The sequence below is a fragment of the Carya illinoinensis genome, chromosome 3 (genome assembly GCF_018687715.1).
Source record: "Carya illinoinensis cultivar Pawnee chromosome 3, C.illinoinensisPawnee_v1, whole genome shotgun sequence".
Taxonomy (NCBI): Eukaryota; Viridiplantae; Streptophyta; class Magnoliopsida; order Fagales; family Juglandaceae; genus Carya; species Carya illinoinensis.
The window spans coordinates 20120633-20137645 of record NC_056754.1 but is presented as its reverse complement, the minus strand read 5'-3'; the positions used below and the strand labels follow the sequence as shown (position 1 = coordinate 20137645).

At 32.2% G+C, this 17013-nt stretch overlaps 1 protein-coding gene across 1 annotated transcript; it reads left to right on the top strand.

Moving 5' to 3' along the window:
* The first annotated feature begins 13655 nt into the window (after nt 1-13655).
* On the top strand, nt 13656-17013 carry LOC122303700 (cyclin-dependent kinase inhibitor 3-like). Its single transcript, XM_043115599.1, has 3 exons — nt 13656-14308; nt 16137-16343; nt 16514-17013. The coding sequence occupies exons 1-3, from the start codon at nt 13851-13853 to the stop codon at nt 16581-16583; spliced, it is 735 nt and encodes a 244-aa protein (XP_042971533.1). The 5' UTR covers nt 13656-13850; the 3' UTR covers nt 16584-17013.

Here is a 17013-nt window from a genome sequence, read left to right as displayed (position 1 = left end):
TTCTGTTGTTGGATGATCGAAAAATTCAAGCTTTGGGAAGAGTATTTCATACCCATATCACCTCTGCATAAATCAAGTAATTATTTTGTTGTCAATTATTCCTAATAATTGGGGTTTAAAATTGGATATATGACTCTAAATTTCTGTTCGACTCTTATGATATTTCAAAACATCCTTAAAAGATTTATAAATTCTGTTGCAGGCTGGAATGGGAACATACTCGATTCTAAAATGGATACTATGATATTGTATCATGAAGAATTAACATTCTCAGTTTCTGTTTAATGTTTCTTTTTTAGTGTTTTCTTTCTGTCATCATCTACACATTGATGAATGCTCACATGGATTCTTCTTTCTTATTATTTGATTTATTAGCCTTCGTTTGAGTTGAGGTCTAGGAATCTTCAATTATTGTGTGGCAACCCAATGCCCGCTCAAGTCCCTCAAACCCAAACTCAAAGCCCAGGCTGGTTAATTGCTGTTTTCATATTTGTTGAAACAAGCCTACATAAACTATTTCATTTCATTTAATTATTATAATTTTTTTTAATTTTAACATAAAATATAATATAAAATTCAACATTTTCAAATCTTAAAATAAAAATAATATTAAAAAATTATATATTAATAATATTTTATTTAACTTATAATTTTTATCTTATCTCATCTCATCTATATAACCAAACGAGATGGGATTTTCAATTGGATTACAACATAAACTGTCATATAGGTGTAATTGTTGTTTAGTATTGGGTCTCTGACTCTTTATACAATGTGCACTGAAAAATTATGTTTTTAAATTGATGTGTAAAGCATATCTATTATTTAAAGAGAGATGTTGTAAAAAAAAAACTTATATCACACATTTCCACTTAACCAGTGATAGCATGCGATTTGTTATTTTTGTTATTCTATTTAAATACATGTATTTAAACATTAAAACAGAATGAGAAAAATAATAAACCAAACATTGATTAAGTATGAATACTTGGCATAAGACTCTCACTTAAAATTTTTCTTATTTAAAAGATGCAGATAATATTTAAAATTTCACGGCAAGGATCGAGTGAAGGGCTTCGTCTGGATATTTATTATTTTATAATTATTTTATCTTTATTTTTTTATTATTTATTATTATTTATTATTTTATTATCAATTTTTTATTATATTATTCACACGATATATGCAATTACAAGCTATCGAAATGTAGACAGACCAATGTATATGCGTAAGGAAAATTCTTCTTGTCATTCTCATACTTTACACACTACATTTATTTTAATTTTTTTTTATTTTTTTAATAATAAATATGTAGTGTGTAAATGATAAATAGAATAATTTAATTAGTTTAATAAGAATAAAATGAAATAAAAAAAATAAAAAATAAAAAATAATATTTTAATATATAAAGTGTATGGTGTGGGATGATGTGTAGTATTTTTCTATGCATAAACTTACGTGGATGCTCTAATAAAGGGAAATACTACACATCATCCCACACCACACACTTTATATATTAAAATAATATTTTTTATTTTTTTTATTTTTTATTTCATTTTATTCTTATTAAACTAATTAAATTATTTTATTTATCATCTACACATTATATATTTATTATAGAAAAAATAAAAAAAAAATTAAAATAAGTGTGGCGTGTGAAGTGTAAGAATGATAAGAAGAATTTTTCATATATCCATTCAGAACAGAGATTAGACGTGACAGAATACAAACCAATGCAAGACACGTTACCCGAAACTATGTGCAGTACACGCGATTTTCTATTCGCTCTTCTGACAACAAACCTGCATTATGTCAGCATCCTATGCTGTCAGAGGCCTCTGTCTTCCATTGTTATTGGACAGTGCAATACACGCTTTATCTTAACGCGTTACTCAACCCCTTTCCGACCCCAACAAATAAAAAAATAAAAACTAAAATTCAGCGAAATGAGTTCGGGATGAACAAAAGAAAATTTTCAATTTTTTAAAATTTTATTCGTCTTTTTTAAATTTCTTATATCTTGCTTCCTATTTTTTCTATTTTATTGAAATAACTTTTTTATTCTTATTTATATTATTTCTTTATCACTTCTTTCTACAATATTAAGTTTTTTTTATCTAAATAAGCAAATTTATAGATAAATTAAGGGTTACATGACACAAATTTCAATAAGGAGGAAGTCTCCAACAATTATTTCAAAACAAACAAACGATAGACGGTGAAAAAAATAAAATAAAAAATGATCTAGAGTCAAAAATTAGCTCTCACCTATTTTCCATTAAATGGAAGCCAAAAGCTGTTTTAAAATAATCTAATAAACAGACTATTAGATTGTGACTAAAAGTCACAATGAAATTGTATGTGTTGCAGCTTATTTGTCTAGACTAACTATAGGAATCTTCCATAACCACTTTGTCTTTATTATCAGTTAGAAAATAGGACCGTATGAATGTAGCAATTGAAAGAAGTGTCGATATGCTAGCATATGACCTTCATCGTATGTGGTGGCGTGTGTGGTTCACGCGCCACTCTAAAAAAAAATCAGTGGTTGAATTTGAGAGATTCGAAGCTACTAATCTCAATGGTGCCACATATAACAACGGTATATACTCTTTGGCGTATAGGCATGTGAAACTCATGTGAGGTAAGAGCCGCGCATAAGGTTTACGCGCCACTCTTATTGGTAGTTTTCTTTGACCATCTGATAGATTGGCAGCTGGAGAGTCTGCTGGCTAGGCACGTGGTGGTCGTAAAAGGCTGATAGGCAGTAGATCAGCACTTCTTAGTGCTACAGACTGAAAACAACAAAGAATAAAAAAAGAATAAATATTGTAGATAGCTTCAGCATAAATCGGAGAGGAGGAGGGAGAGAGAAGTCGAAGCTCTAACCCCATCTGAATAGAGGAAATGAAAGGATGCCGACGGTTTGATATTGGGTAGGGAGAAAGGGACTCTAGAGAGAGAAAAGATTTCTTTTTCTTTTTTTCCCTTTACGATATTAATTACTCCCTCTTTTATCTTATTTCTTCTTTTTGAACAATTACTCTCTAACTAATATTTTAAACAAAAATTCAAATTATATTTTTGCAAATACGATAAATATTTTCAAAATATTATTTTTTTAAGAAGAATATAATTTTTTTGTCAAAATTCACTTTTTCCAATGATAATGTTTTGTAATCATTAAATTTTAAAAATTAATAGGGAATTGAAATCATATATAGCACTGTAGAACTGTGTGTTTGTTAATAAAAATTAGTTAAATGTTTAGTAAAAATGATTTTATTTAATATTATTGAAAGATATAAAAATATAATCATCCTCACATTAACAAAAATAAAGAAAATTTGATTTTTTTGATATTTTCACTAATTTTGAAAAATAGAGTAGAAATAATAAATATATCTAAATGTATTATTAAATTTGAAATAAAAAATCAAAAGAATGATCACATCCTAAAATAAAAAAAATTACTATAGGTAACCGAATGCTAGTGTTCTAATGTCCAATACCTATATTTGATAATTATTAATAAAAACATCATTTTGAGTTTTATTCAAATTTTAAAATGTTAAAAAAAATTATTGAGTGAGTGCTATAGTATCACTTTTCTTTCCAAATAATACATATTTAAATGTGAGTTTTGTTACATATAAATAAGGTTGCGTATTAATCTGCGTACTAATATTTCATTCATATTTAAAATTAAAATTAGCACTGTTTTCAAACAAATCAACTTTTTGACCAATTACATTCGATTGGTGTACATATTAGTGCGCAATTGTGCTTGTAATTAAATTTTTCCTTTAAATGTACAATTCAATTGTAAGACAGAATAACACATCAAATATCTTAAAACTTTAATTCGAAAGATTTAAATTATTATAATTTCAAAATTTATGTCTTCTATACGTGTCGCTTATTGGAGAAATTAAACTTAAAGGTCAATAAATAAATTATTAAATGATTTTATCAGATTTATTTAACAAAACAGGTACAATTATTATTTTTTTTCAAAAATGATATTTGTAGTTTAGGGTGTATAAATTTTGTACACTCAAGGGTAAATCTATGAATCACATTAAAAAATATATATTTTTTAATAATAAATCTCATTTTTTTCAAAAAAATAAATTACACAAAAATTAGAGTATATCTGGCATAGCGGAAGACGTGAAAGAAAACAGAGTGGATGGATTCACAAAAGCGGAAGAACTATATCTTTCGCAAGTTGACGCAGATTGCTGGAAATAATAATACTAATCCTCTTATTCCAGACTTTCATAATAATCTTTCACTACAATGAGAACCAAATATCTATGGAAATCACAAAGGGAAAGTCGACAATTGATAAAGGAGAATACTTAGAAAAGGAAACAATAAATTGAGGCAAATCAATGTGAATCATTGTGAAAATAGAAACAATTCCAAGAGGCAAGTTGACGCTGCAACTTTAGGCGTGGCATTTTTGTAGTGCATGGCTCGAACTCCACCTTCCCTCTGCTTACTTAGATGTTCAAGAATCATAATCTGCAGCTTCTACGTTGATTGTATCCACGTCCTGCATCAATTCCCCGCCACTTAGAAAGAAACTCATCTTAGAGTTTGGGTCTGCCTTAAGTTGCTCATCAGGATGATGGTACTCAAACAAGCCAGCTACATTGAAAGTGGAAGAGATGGACATATCTTCTGGCGTGTCTTATGCAAGTTGACACAAATTGCTGGAAAATAATAATAATGATCCTCTTATTCAAAACTTTCATAATAATCCTTCATTACACTGAGAACCAAATACAGATGGAAATCACAAATGAAAAAAAGCAATTGATAAAGGAGAATATTTAGAAAATGAAACAATAAACTGAGGTAAATCAAGATGAATCATTATGAAAACATAAATAATTCCAAAAGGCAAGTTGACGCTGCAACTTCAGGCCTGACATTTTCGTAGTGCATGGCTAGAACTCCACCTTCTCTCCGCTTACTTGGATGTTCAGGAATCATAACATGCAACTGCTACGTTGATTGTATCCACGTCCTGCATTAGTATCCTTGGTTGTTTTTCTTTTGAGTAATACTAAATATAGTTATATAGTGTACAAGCCGCACAATCTTTTTAAAAGAAAGTGGTGTTTACAATTAAAAAATTAATTCTTTTTTATGTGAATATTACATTTACACAATTTTTCAAAAGAATTATGAAACATTTGTACACTCCACCATTACAAATATCATTTATATGCTATTTTTAGGAAAAACCAAGATCCGACTACATATGATGAGTTTAATTGGTCTAATTTGTTTCAATTCATTTCATTTTATCATTATAATTTTTTTAAAATTTTTATATAAAATAAAATAAACAATTCTACTTAAATTTAGAATTAATAATAATATTAAAAATATATATTTTTTAATAATATTTTTTAATTTTTAATTTTAATTTTAATTCATTTCAACTCGTATCATTGTATCTAACCTCTTGAAACCTCTTGAAACAAAGGACGCTTTATATTTTATAGAGAAATTATGAGTGCAGGTCTCCGAGCAAAGGTAGAGACTCATGATTGGGGGTGTCATACACACCGGGCATTTGCATGGATCTTTAGCAACCTAGGGAAATTAAACTGGTTTTTACAAAACTCCAGAGAGTGAGAGAGATAGAGGGTGCAGTGAAATTTGTGCCACCATGTATAAAGAAGTGCACGTGTTAGGGTTCTTCAAACACTTGTTAATTACATAAATAGAGTGCCTTGGTTTTGGGTTCTCAGCCCTCAGGAGATTCCCTCAAAGTTTGTAACAGTTTTTATTTTTATTTTTTATTTTTATTTTTTTTTATTCTTTTAGGTTTCGAGGGAAAAAACTTCAACTATCATTACTCACAGATTCAAAATCATCCTGTCCATTTTATTCTATTCTCTTCTTTTCATATGGAGCTTTGAGAATTAAAATGTTCATTCTTCCATATATAATACTTACATATACACATTATTATATTAGAATTATGTTATATATAATACTTACGTATACATATTATTAATATAATTGATTAAAATAATTATTTTATATTAAAAAATATGACGTAATCAATTTTTTAATAATATAAAAAATAACTATATATAAAATTTTTCATTATATTATTTGAAATGTAAAGTATATTAATTATTCTCAACTTATAATGTCTTCATTTTCAAGTTAAATTATTTAATTCATTCAATCCTGACGCAAATTTTGGCGGGAGATTTTGGGAAGAAAAAAAAGAAAGAAAGATTCTGCTTGGAAATTAGGAATGGTACGGTGGTTAAGGGGAATTTAATTGAGTTTGATGTAATGGTGTATTGATAATAGAGCTTTAAATAGCACAAATTTGTACTGTAAAAGCCCTAAAATAGGGAAAAGCTAGTATTATAATATTGCTGATCAATAAAGGGCATTACTGTTTGTTTAAACTTTAAACAGTGTTTGGGCATTGCAAGGAGCTCAGTCTCAGTCTCAGATGTGAAAGTTAGTAATGATTTGGTTGATTCAGAAAAAGTCAGATATAATTAATTCATATAAACTGATTATATGTATACATATATCTATATATTCGTTTTATTATTAATATTTTATTTTTATTTTTTACTTTTTATTATTAATATTTATAAATTATTTAAAATCACATTACTACTCAAACGCGACCTAATTGAAACTAATGCAAGCTCTAGCATCAAAATATAGCCATGTTTAATTAGAATGTATGATTAAAACCAAGAGAAAATGGCATAATAACTTGAGAAACAATAATACATATATGTAAATAGTTTTAATTTACCGCTCCACTCCCCATTATCAAAGCTCCAAAGCATTTACCTCCAATAGTTTTAATTTATAGCATATCAAACCCTCCACTTCGAGGATTAATGTGACATAATCCGCACATATTATTATAACATGATTCATATATATGTTCTTATGTCTCCTTCCTTCACTCATCTTAATTATATTCATGCACTACTTGAAATTAAACTACGAAATAAAAAGAGTATAGAATGCATGGGGTCCGTGCATGCATTTTCTACGAAAATGATGTCACTTCAAAAATTAAGTGAACTGAAGGGTTTTTTTTTTTTTTTTTTTTTTCTAATATGATTAATGTTAGTCATAGTTCTAAATAGATAAGTCTCGTACAAGTTTTTAAATATTATTAACTAATAAGTCCGCCGCAAAAACATCTATATGTTGTAATGCATATGATGCTACCCAGTAGTGACAGTTGGGTGTGCTTGGCCCCCAGAAAAAATTTATTTTTTTAATTTTTTTATTCATATTTTTTAACATCTTTAAATGTTTTTAAAAAATATAAAAAAAATGCAAATACACTAATAATTACTAAAGTAAAAAAAAATTAAATATATGCTCGGTTAAAATGAAATAATAAAGTAACATTATTATTGTAACATAGATTTTAGTATTAAAAATATTTTTTTTTTAATTTTTAAGATAGAATATATATTTGTATAAAGAGTTACGCGAACTTTATTTATTTAAAATTTGTATAAGACATCTTGCTTTATTATAGCTTTACCTTAAAAACAAAATAAAGGAGAAATAAAAATTAAAAAAAATAAAGAAAATGGGTTGCTATCACACGTTTCCCGAGAGCTCAATGCCTTTCTTACCAATCAAGCGTTCAGACTTTTTGAGTTGGCGGGAAAATGAACATACTGCAATGCACGAAAACGACGCATAAAAAGGTTTTTAAGTTATATATATATATATAGAAAAAATATTGTCAACAGTCACTATTTGGGAACAGTCGGACTGTATTCCTTAAGTGTTATAGAATAAAATGACTAATTTATTCCTATAATAAAATAAACTTCCTCTATATGATTTCACTCCCTCTGGGTTCCATCTGCACTCCACCCCCACCCACACATCATCTCCCCCACTTTCATCCCGCGTCGACATCCACTCCCCTACCTCCACTCCGCGTCGGCATGCTCTCTCCCACTCTGCCCCCCGATCCTCTTTCCCACCCGGCACCCCCACTCAACATCAATGGTATCTTCCAAATGTAAGAAAAAATTCATGGGAGAGTGAGGTTGCATGTAGGAGAAATTGAGGCTATGGATGGCTGGGGTAGGCTGATGGTGGTTCTAGGTGGCGGCTGGAAGTTGTGGGTGGCAGCATACGACAGGCTAAGGCAGAGAACCTGTATATGGGTGAAACCCATTTTGGGAGAGAGGGGGTTGCGCGTGGGGGCTTTTGTGGAGGTTTAAAGGTGGCTGGAGGAGGCCGGCGTGAGAAGGTGGCAATAGTGGTAGTTAGTGACACTGCTAGTGGCACACGGCCGTACTAGGTGATCTGAGAGATGGATCAGGTAGAGGGAAAGGATGTTGAGAGATGGCTGAGCTAAGAGATGAAAAAAAAATGACACGTAAGGTGTACTACGGATCAACCGTCAACAGTAACTGATCCGTAGCAAAATTCATATATATATATTTTCCGTCGGACAGTAAAATGCATTAAAAACAAGCGAGTTAAAATCCTGAATTTTCGTCGTATAATAAGCCATGCATTTTTTATCGTCTCCAAGAAGCTGAAAAAATTATATTTAAGCCCATAAATTTCAGCTCATTAACTGTGCTCTTTTTGTTTTTTCTTTTTTAAAAAAGACTTGTCGGTTGACCAACCACATATTTTAAATTTCAGTCCATTAACTTAAAAATAAAAAATAAAATAGAGTCACCGGAAAATTATACACATATTTTATATCGAATTTTTCTATTAAGGAATTATTATTTAATAATTTTTTTATTTTTAAAAATGTTTAAAAAGGTTAAAAATGGTTTAAAAAATTATACTATTCACTATCCATTCGGTACTAATTTTTGTGGGAACATCACTACTCTTAGGACTGGTTTGGATGGTGAAGTATTCTTACTATTATTTATTATTTTATTATTATTTTTTACTTTTTTTGAATTTTTGCTATGTACAAGTGAATTTACGTACCAATCTGTATATCAATGTTGATGACTTTATATTTAAAATTTAAATTGATTCTATTTTCAATAAATTTTACTTTCTGACTAATCATATTAGATGAGTGTACGTATTTGTGTACAGAATCGCTTACAACTAAATTTTTTCCTTACTTTTTATTATTTTTTATTACTATTCAATACTTTTTATTACTATTAATAAAATATCTGAAATTACCTAACTATCCAAACATAACCTTAATTTAAATACTTATTGGTATACTTTTCTCTCTATGGAATGAATAGTAGTTTGAAACTCAGCATACATAAGAAGCTACAATTCCATAGCTGCAATTAGTTAACGATGACCAAATATTTTTAGTTCAATCAATCTACTAAACTTGATGTTATTGTAACTAAAATACTAAATTAAGGATTCCATTTATGAGTAAATAAATATTATTATATTGTGTGATTTATACATGTTGATTTATGTTAAATTTACCGTCGACACTCAAATTCATTACACAACAAATAACAAAATGAAGGAAATCTGAATTAAAAAAAGGTTGTTTAATAAAATGGTCGAGATTTTAATATATAAAAAATATCATAACGATAAAATTATTTTTTGTGATATGATATCTTATATATAATAAAATGATAATATAATTATTATTAATTTGTTTTTTGTAAGCAAGTAATGTATTACAAATGAGGTTCAATTACAAGAAAATTAAGAGGAATCCTTACCGCTATGAAAATTTAAAACAGAATCAGGAATCCAATTAAGAGGAAAGCTTCCAAACTGAAGGTTTGTAGCTGTCCATTGCGCAATATGATTTGCACATCAATTTTGGAACTAATGATTTTTTTTTTTTTTGCTTTCCATTCTTTCATACCTTTGAGCATGAAGTGGATATCATGGATGAGAGATTGCATGCACCAGTCAGTGGATTTGGCAATTCTTGTGATTGCTTTGATTACATATTCAGAATTGCCTTCTAAGATGATATTTGCCAAGTTGTGAGCATGTGCTTCCTATATTCCATTAAAGCAGTTTTGGTTTCTCCGACATTAGGATTGGTAGCTTGGATGAAATCAATTTTTGCAAATAATGGAATCCCTTCATCATTGCGGCATATGGTTGCTATTGTGCTCCTGTTGTGTCTGACAGCTACATCAAAAGTTAAGGAATGGAACCCTTTTGGTGGTGGTATCCATTTGGGATCTGTTTGCACCTATTTTTCTTCCCATGCATGACTATATTCTTTGAAGATTTTCTTTGCCAAAGAAATAAAGTTATTAGGGGATGGACACTGGGTATCATGCAGAACTTGGTTTCTAAGAAACTAGAAATTGCCAATCACCAGGGCAGCAAAAACTTGGAAAGAGTGAGTCTCATTGCTTGGAATTTTAAGCTGATAGGAATGATTAATAATATTCAAAATCAAGTGCTCTATGGGTCTATTTGCAAAAATCATGGTATTGATGGGCCATCTAGAACTACTCCAAAGAACCCTAGAGTAGATGCACTTCAGAAACAAGTGAGAAAGGTTTTCCTCTCCAGTATCGTAGACAGGACACTTGAGCTGAACCACATTCAAGGGGATTATGGACTTAAGGCGAGCTCTAGAAGGAAGGATATTGTGACAGACTTTCCAAAGCAAATGTTTTTACTTGTCTTGAATTTTGAGTTTTCACAGCTTCTTCCAAAAATTAGAGATAAGAGGAGTAGCAGGAGCAACAGGACTAATATTTCGAACTGCATAAGCAGATTTCAACGAGAAAGTACCAGAGTTGTGATGAATCCATTGGACTCTATCTCTAATGACTTGATAATTGTAAGAAAGCAGAGGAATTTCTCAAATAGCCATGACAGTGTCAATGTTGAATAAGGCGTGAAGCAAGATAGTGTTCCACCTTCTTGGTTCTTCGAGGGTGAGTTCCACCACTTTCATAGAGTGATAAATTCAGGATCCAGGGGTCTAACCAGACTCGAGTAGTGACACCACATATAATTAATTTTATGTATAAAACTTGTTAACTATTGCAATGAAATTACAAGAATTTGTCACATGTACATTTCACAAGAACATTAGTGTGAGAAAGTGAATAGTATAGGCATCAAAACTAATTGTCGCAATCTTTAATTTGCAACAACATTTATATTTACTTCTACCACTTAATAATTCGTACAAGGATTGTGGAGGGTGAAAGGAACGAAAAAACTCAATGCCTTATAACTAAAGAAAATATAAAAACTCTATATGCAGTCATTTTTTCGTACTTCTTGCATACTCTATTAATATGATTGGATGCGTCACTTTTTTTAATATAAAATAATTGTTTTGACCAATCATATTAATGAAGTACACAAAGAGTATCATGTAGTTTGCTTCGTATTCTCATAAGATGCTTTTATTCTTTTTGTCATTTCGATATACAAACTTCCAATTAGTGTTTGTAATAGTCCTGATAAACTAGTGTGGAAGATGTGTGTCTAATGAGAAATTCTCAGTTAGAAATGCATATCACCTACAAGGAGAATTACAAGACAGAGTAAAGGGATAATCATCTAGTAGCCTCTACAAGAACTCAATTTGGTCAAAGATTTGGAAGCTCAAAATTGCAAATGCAAGGAAAATCTTTATGTGGATGGCTTATCTTTAAGCTCTTCCAATAAAAGTGAATCTCTTCAAGAAGAAGGTAGTAGACAACCCAAATTGCCAGCCTATACTGTATTAATGGCTTAGAAATGGTTGAGAATGCACTATGGAATTGCAGTTTTGCTCAAGATGCTTGGGGACAATGTTTTAGGAGAATACAAAAGAACATAATGAAAAGAGTTCCTTTATGGAGGCACTAGACAATGTTTTTAAGTGGTTGATAGTAGAGAAAATCAAAGAGTTTACCGTGGAAGCATGGAAGCTTTTGCAAAGAAGGAATGCTTATGTAATTGATGCAAATATGTTGCATCCAAGCACATTGGTGATCCAATCCAAAAAGACTATGGATGAATTCGAACCACTGCCTCATAAGAGCTCACTTCCAGTAGTTAACACAACAACTCCCATTCATAATTGGATTGCACCTCCAAAGGACACAAAAAGTAAATGGGGAAGCTATAGATAAAGAAAAACTTTATATGCAGGCGATTTTGTGGACTCTTGTGCACGAATGCCGTTAGAATTAAAGAAACTCTGCATTTAGGGCATGTTGGAGTTCGCGTTTTGTTTTTTTTCTTCTTCATTCGAGCGAATTGAGTTGAGCTTAGGGCTGTAAGCCGGTTGATTTGAACCAGAGAAACTGACCGGACTGGCGGACTGGACCGAATCGGGGCGAAGTTGGGAACGGTCAGTCTCAGTCTCAAAATGTGTGGATTGATTAACATTCGGTTCAGTCGAGGTCTTCAAATTTTGGACCAGACCGAATGGACCGACTATGTATACTTTTTAAAATATTTTTAATAACATAATATATTATTTTTATATAATAATTATATAAGTTAATGATATAATTTTCATCTAATTTATTATTATTGATCATATAAAATATTTTTTTAATGAGTTAGTTACATAATCTATATTAATAATTTACTTAATTTTAATTTAATATTTTAAATAATTTTTTTCTTAATTTTATTTAAAAAAAAAGAAAAAAAAATTAAGCGAGACTGAACAAGCCAATAACTACCGATTTAGAGAAAATGATGGATTGAACCGGAACAGACCAACACCCCTAAATTTTTTTTTTTTTTTTTTTGTTAAGTGGCTAAAACGGAGGGATTTGGGCAAATTGAAAATCTTAGAATTTCTCCTGCTTTTGGTACACTCCTTCCCAACATCCCTCCCTTCTCATGCTTCAGGTGTTCAGGTTTGCCTGTAGTAGCTTTTAAAGACCAATAGGATGAGCAAATAAAATGTAATAAGCATGATTCATGAACCTTTAAAAGACAGGAGGATCCTGTAGAAAATATGTTATCTCCACGAAAATGGCCGCACAAATCTGTTAAGACAGGGAAAAATGGACAAATAAAAGAAAAATTAAGATTTATAAAGCCACAAAAGTGACCCATGTTTGCAATCTAACCAATAATGACCGACAGAGAAAAAATAGACACATTTTCAAGGTCGTGGCTTGAATATTTCCATTCAAATTCTCCCTGAGATTGATGGAATTCGATGCTCCCGCCGAGAACGTTAAGGACAATGGAGGCAAGTGAAAGAGAGCGAGGGATTTGTGCAGAAAACAAAAACCCAGTAAGCACAAATTATCTAAAACTAGAGCCATGCATCAATTAATATAAAAAATCGCTTCTTTGATCTGATGATGAAGTTGACGTTGGTGGTAGAGGAGGGCAGTGATCTGAGACGACGGACCTCTCAGAGCAGTCGGAGGAACAACAGAACGAGGAACCACTATATCACAGAGATGCAAAAATGGGATCCGAGGGAGGGGGCTTCTGCGTTGGAAACATCTCCTACAACCTGAAACTCATCTTCTTCTTATTTATTTATTTTTTTAATATAATAAGAATAACACCCAACACTTTTTATAATTTTCTTTGAGAAATAAAAAGAGAAAAGAAAAATAGGTAATTATTATTTATTTATTTTTTAACAAATAGTGAAAGGAAGGACCACTCAGAAGAATATATGCAGAATATAAATGAAGTGCTGTTCCCTAAACCCCCCCAACCCTAAAAACTTTTTTCTTTTCTTTATCTCCTTCACAAAGTCTCAACCACCTCCACGGCTCCACACTCTCCCCGTCCCCCTTCTCTCTCCACAGAGTACAAGAAGATTTGGTCGCTCTCTCTGCATGAAGTCTTAAAAAGAAACTCTTGCCCTCACAGACTGTAGAACCAGTTGAACGGTAATGGGAAAGTACATGAAGAAATCGAAGATCACAGGTGGTGACGTCGCGCTGCTTATGGAGCTCGCGCACCCGCCCCAGGCGGCCTCCATTGGTGTCTGTACTAGAGCCAAGGCTTTGGCCCTCCAACGGCTCCAGAAAACCACTCCCGCACCCGCGGTTGCACCGAACCCAGATGCCTCATCTCTGTCCTACCTACAGCTACGCAGCCGCCGCCTCCGGAAGCCTCATTCACTAATAAAACAACAGCCGCAACAGCCAAGAGAGTGCTGCAGGGAGAGCCCTAGCCCCAGGCCCAATTCAAGTCCGAGGGTGGGGCAGGTGGACTCGGGGTTGGTAGAGGAGTATGAGCAGGGATGCTTTGGTGCATTTTGCAAGGGGAATGAAGCAGAGGAGAGTAATGATTTGGGGGTCGAGGCTTCGTTTGGAGAAAATAATTTGGAGCTTGATGGCAGAGACAGGTAAACTTTGATCATTTCTGTGTTTTTCTGAAATTTTTTCTGAAATGGGTTTTGGTTTTTTCGCGTTTAATGATTATTTTCCTTCTATTTTTCTCGATTCTATTTTCTTTTTTTAAGTTTTTCCTGGGGATGGAATTTGCAGTGTAGCTACGTTTACTACACAGTTGTGTGAATTTCAGCGTCTGGGTTCCATGCTCAGTTGCTTGGCCTTTTGGGTTAATCTCATGAGCATTTCTTTTGGGGGTTCTCGGTGTCGGTTTTTCTTCATTTTTTAAGAAAATTGATGAAGCTTTTCTTTCATCTTTTTCTCACTTCAGTGCTGAAGATTTCTTTGTGGAGGAGGGCTTTCGTTTTGTTGTTTTTGTTTTCGAAAAGTAACCTCCTTTCATTACACCCCTTAAGTTAAAAGGAAAAAGATTGGGTTTTTACGGTAAAATATACATCTTATTTCTTTCCTAGCTTTGCATGAAAGGGTTTTATATTTTATTTGGAAAGGGATTTGATTTGTTCGGCTTATGCAACGTCAAAGTAAAAAGAGAGAGAGAGAGAGCACATTTCCCTGCCACTTTGGTGATTCCAATTTCTCTAAACTATTTTTCAATTTTTGGGTGGTACTGGCAATCATAACCTCAACCTGTATACTCTGCGTAAATTATTTATCACACGCAACCGCAATCCCTTTTGTTTCTTTCATGGTTTCTTTTTGGCTGCCACCAGCAAAATGGGGTACGGAGAATAAAAGCAACAAAGCAACCCAGTGCTATGAAATATTAATGTGTCTTTGAGTATAATATAAGAAAAATTAAAAGATAATGAAAAAAAATATTTTCTTTTCCCTGGGGGGTTTCTGCCGTTTTAATTAATCACTGTTTTTCACTTTCATCGAACATATCAATGGGTTATTTTTTTTTTTGAAAAAATGGATTCCTTGATAAATCACTTCCATAAAAAATATAGTGCAATTTTTTACTTACGAGAGGTTCTTTATTGTGATTAGAAGGAAAAAAAGAAAAAGAAAAGAGGTTTCTTTATTGTATAGCTGCAGTTAATGCAGCTGCGACGTGGGTACCTCGGCCGACTTTATTAATTGCATATTTGAAATTCCATCAAATCCTCTTAAGGCTTACTTCTCTACAAGATTACCAAGAAAGCGAAATGATAAAAAAATTTCCAAGTCAGTGTCATTGTATTATTTTCGGTTCATAAATCCTGTTGGGGGATCCTTCTGGTTTATTGCTCTTTTATGATTATTCTGAAAACTTTGATCCATATAAATGCTGTTCTTCAATTTTGACGTACAGAACTTAAGGCATCAAGCAGTGAAAATAACTCCATCTTCATTATATAAAGCTTCAATGGTTGCCCTCTCTGCAAAATCTCCTTGCTAAGAATTTGGAGCTTCTTCACTGATAATGGAAAGAGATGGTGAAATTAATTTTTGCAGTACTGCAAGCAATAAATCTTTTTGCCTCATTTGTGTTAGCAATGAATAATCGTATTCATGGGGTCTAGTTTCTGACTGAAACATGTATGAGGGATTCTCTGTTTGGGTGGCCTCTACTAGGTGACAAGATGCTGCAGATCTCTTTTAACTTTAATACGGCTGCTCCAATTCGGTGTTTATCATTTTAAAAACCTGTTACTTCGTTAGGTGGGTATCTTTTCCTCACGAATAAGAAAATGAATTTTGCCTTTGTTATTGTTTTGAAGTTCTGATGTGAAAGCCCATTTAAGTGTGAGTTTTTATGAGTGTGGAACTTTTTTTTTTTTTTAACAATCTTTTGGCTGTACAAGCGCAGTTGTAAAATGTTTTGGTGTGTGTACATAGGAGCACCAGGGAGAGCACGCCTTGTAGTTTGATAAGGGCCTCGGATTCCCTGGGAACCCCTGGTTCAACCACCAGGCGGCGAACAGCTTGTACTGAAACTAACCAGAGAATTCGGAATGACATGCGAAGAAACCTCCCAACAGCACAAGAGATGGAAGAGTTCTTTGTCCATGCCGAGCAGCGACAACAGAGAATATTCATCGAGAAGTATATTACTCTCTTTCCCACGTTCATCGAGAGCATCTTTTAGTTTTCCTTTTAACAGTACATGTTTTACTTTAACAGCAGTGCAGGTGGTTATTATTTCTAGAATAACAACGATGACCATTACACTGCTAATAAAAGCCTTACCCGATTTTAATTTCTGGCTTTTACAGGTACAACTTCGATGTGGTGAATGATTTACCGCTTCCAGGACAATACGAATGGGTGCAGATTATGCCATGAGGAAAGTTCGTCTAATTAGAGTTGATATTTCCCTGCAAATTATCAATTGATTCCTGGCTGAGCATATTTGTTGTAGTGCGGGGATGAGCAGGGCTGTATTTCGTCACCCTCCTAAGTGCATTGAAAGGAAAGTAGGGCTAAGGCTTCTGATTTAATGGATCTGCAACGTTAGAGACCCTATGAATTACACACTAACCAACTGAGAAGAAAAAAAAGAAGACTGAAATCCCCTGATCTGGGGATTCATTGGAGAGAAGATTGGGTGGGGTAGTTTTTAGAGTTCTGATAGTTTCATCAATTGTAATATTTAGGGGGTATATCTTATTACTAGATTTCATTTCCTGTTTTCCTTTCTAGATTTTTCAGTTGTGTATATTTAGGTAAGGATAAACCTTGCTCTTTGGAAATAAATCAACTCTCCTCTTTATCA

What these genes read in the sequence shown, in the direction of transcription:
- LOC122303700 (XM_043115599.1), top strand. Translation starts at nt 13,851, where the DNA reads ATGGGAAAGTACATGAAGAAATCGAAGATCACAGGTGGTGACGTCGCG. An exon ending in GAGCTTGATGGCAGAGACAG is followed by an intron (nt 14,309 to 16,136) that starts GTAAACTTTGAT and finishes GTGTGTACATAG; the next exon opens with GAGCACCAGGGAGAGCACGC. An exon ending in CAGAGAATATTCATCGAGAA is followed by an intron (nt 16,344 to 16,513) that starts GTATATTACTCT and finishes TGGCTTTTACAG; the next exon opens with GTACAACTTCGATGTGGTGA.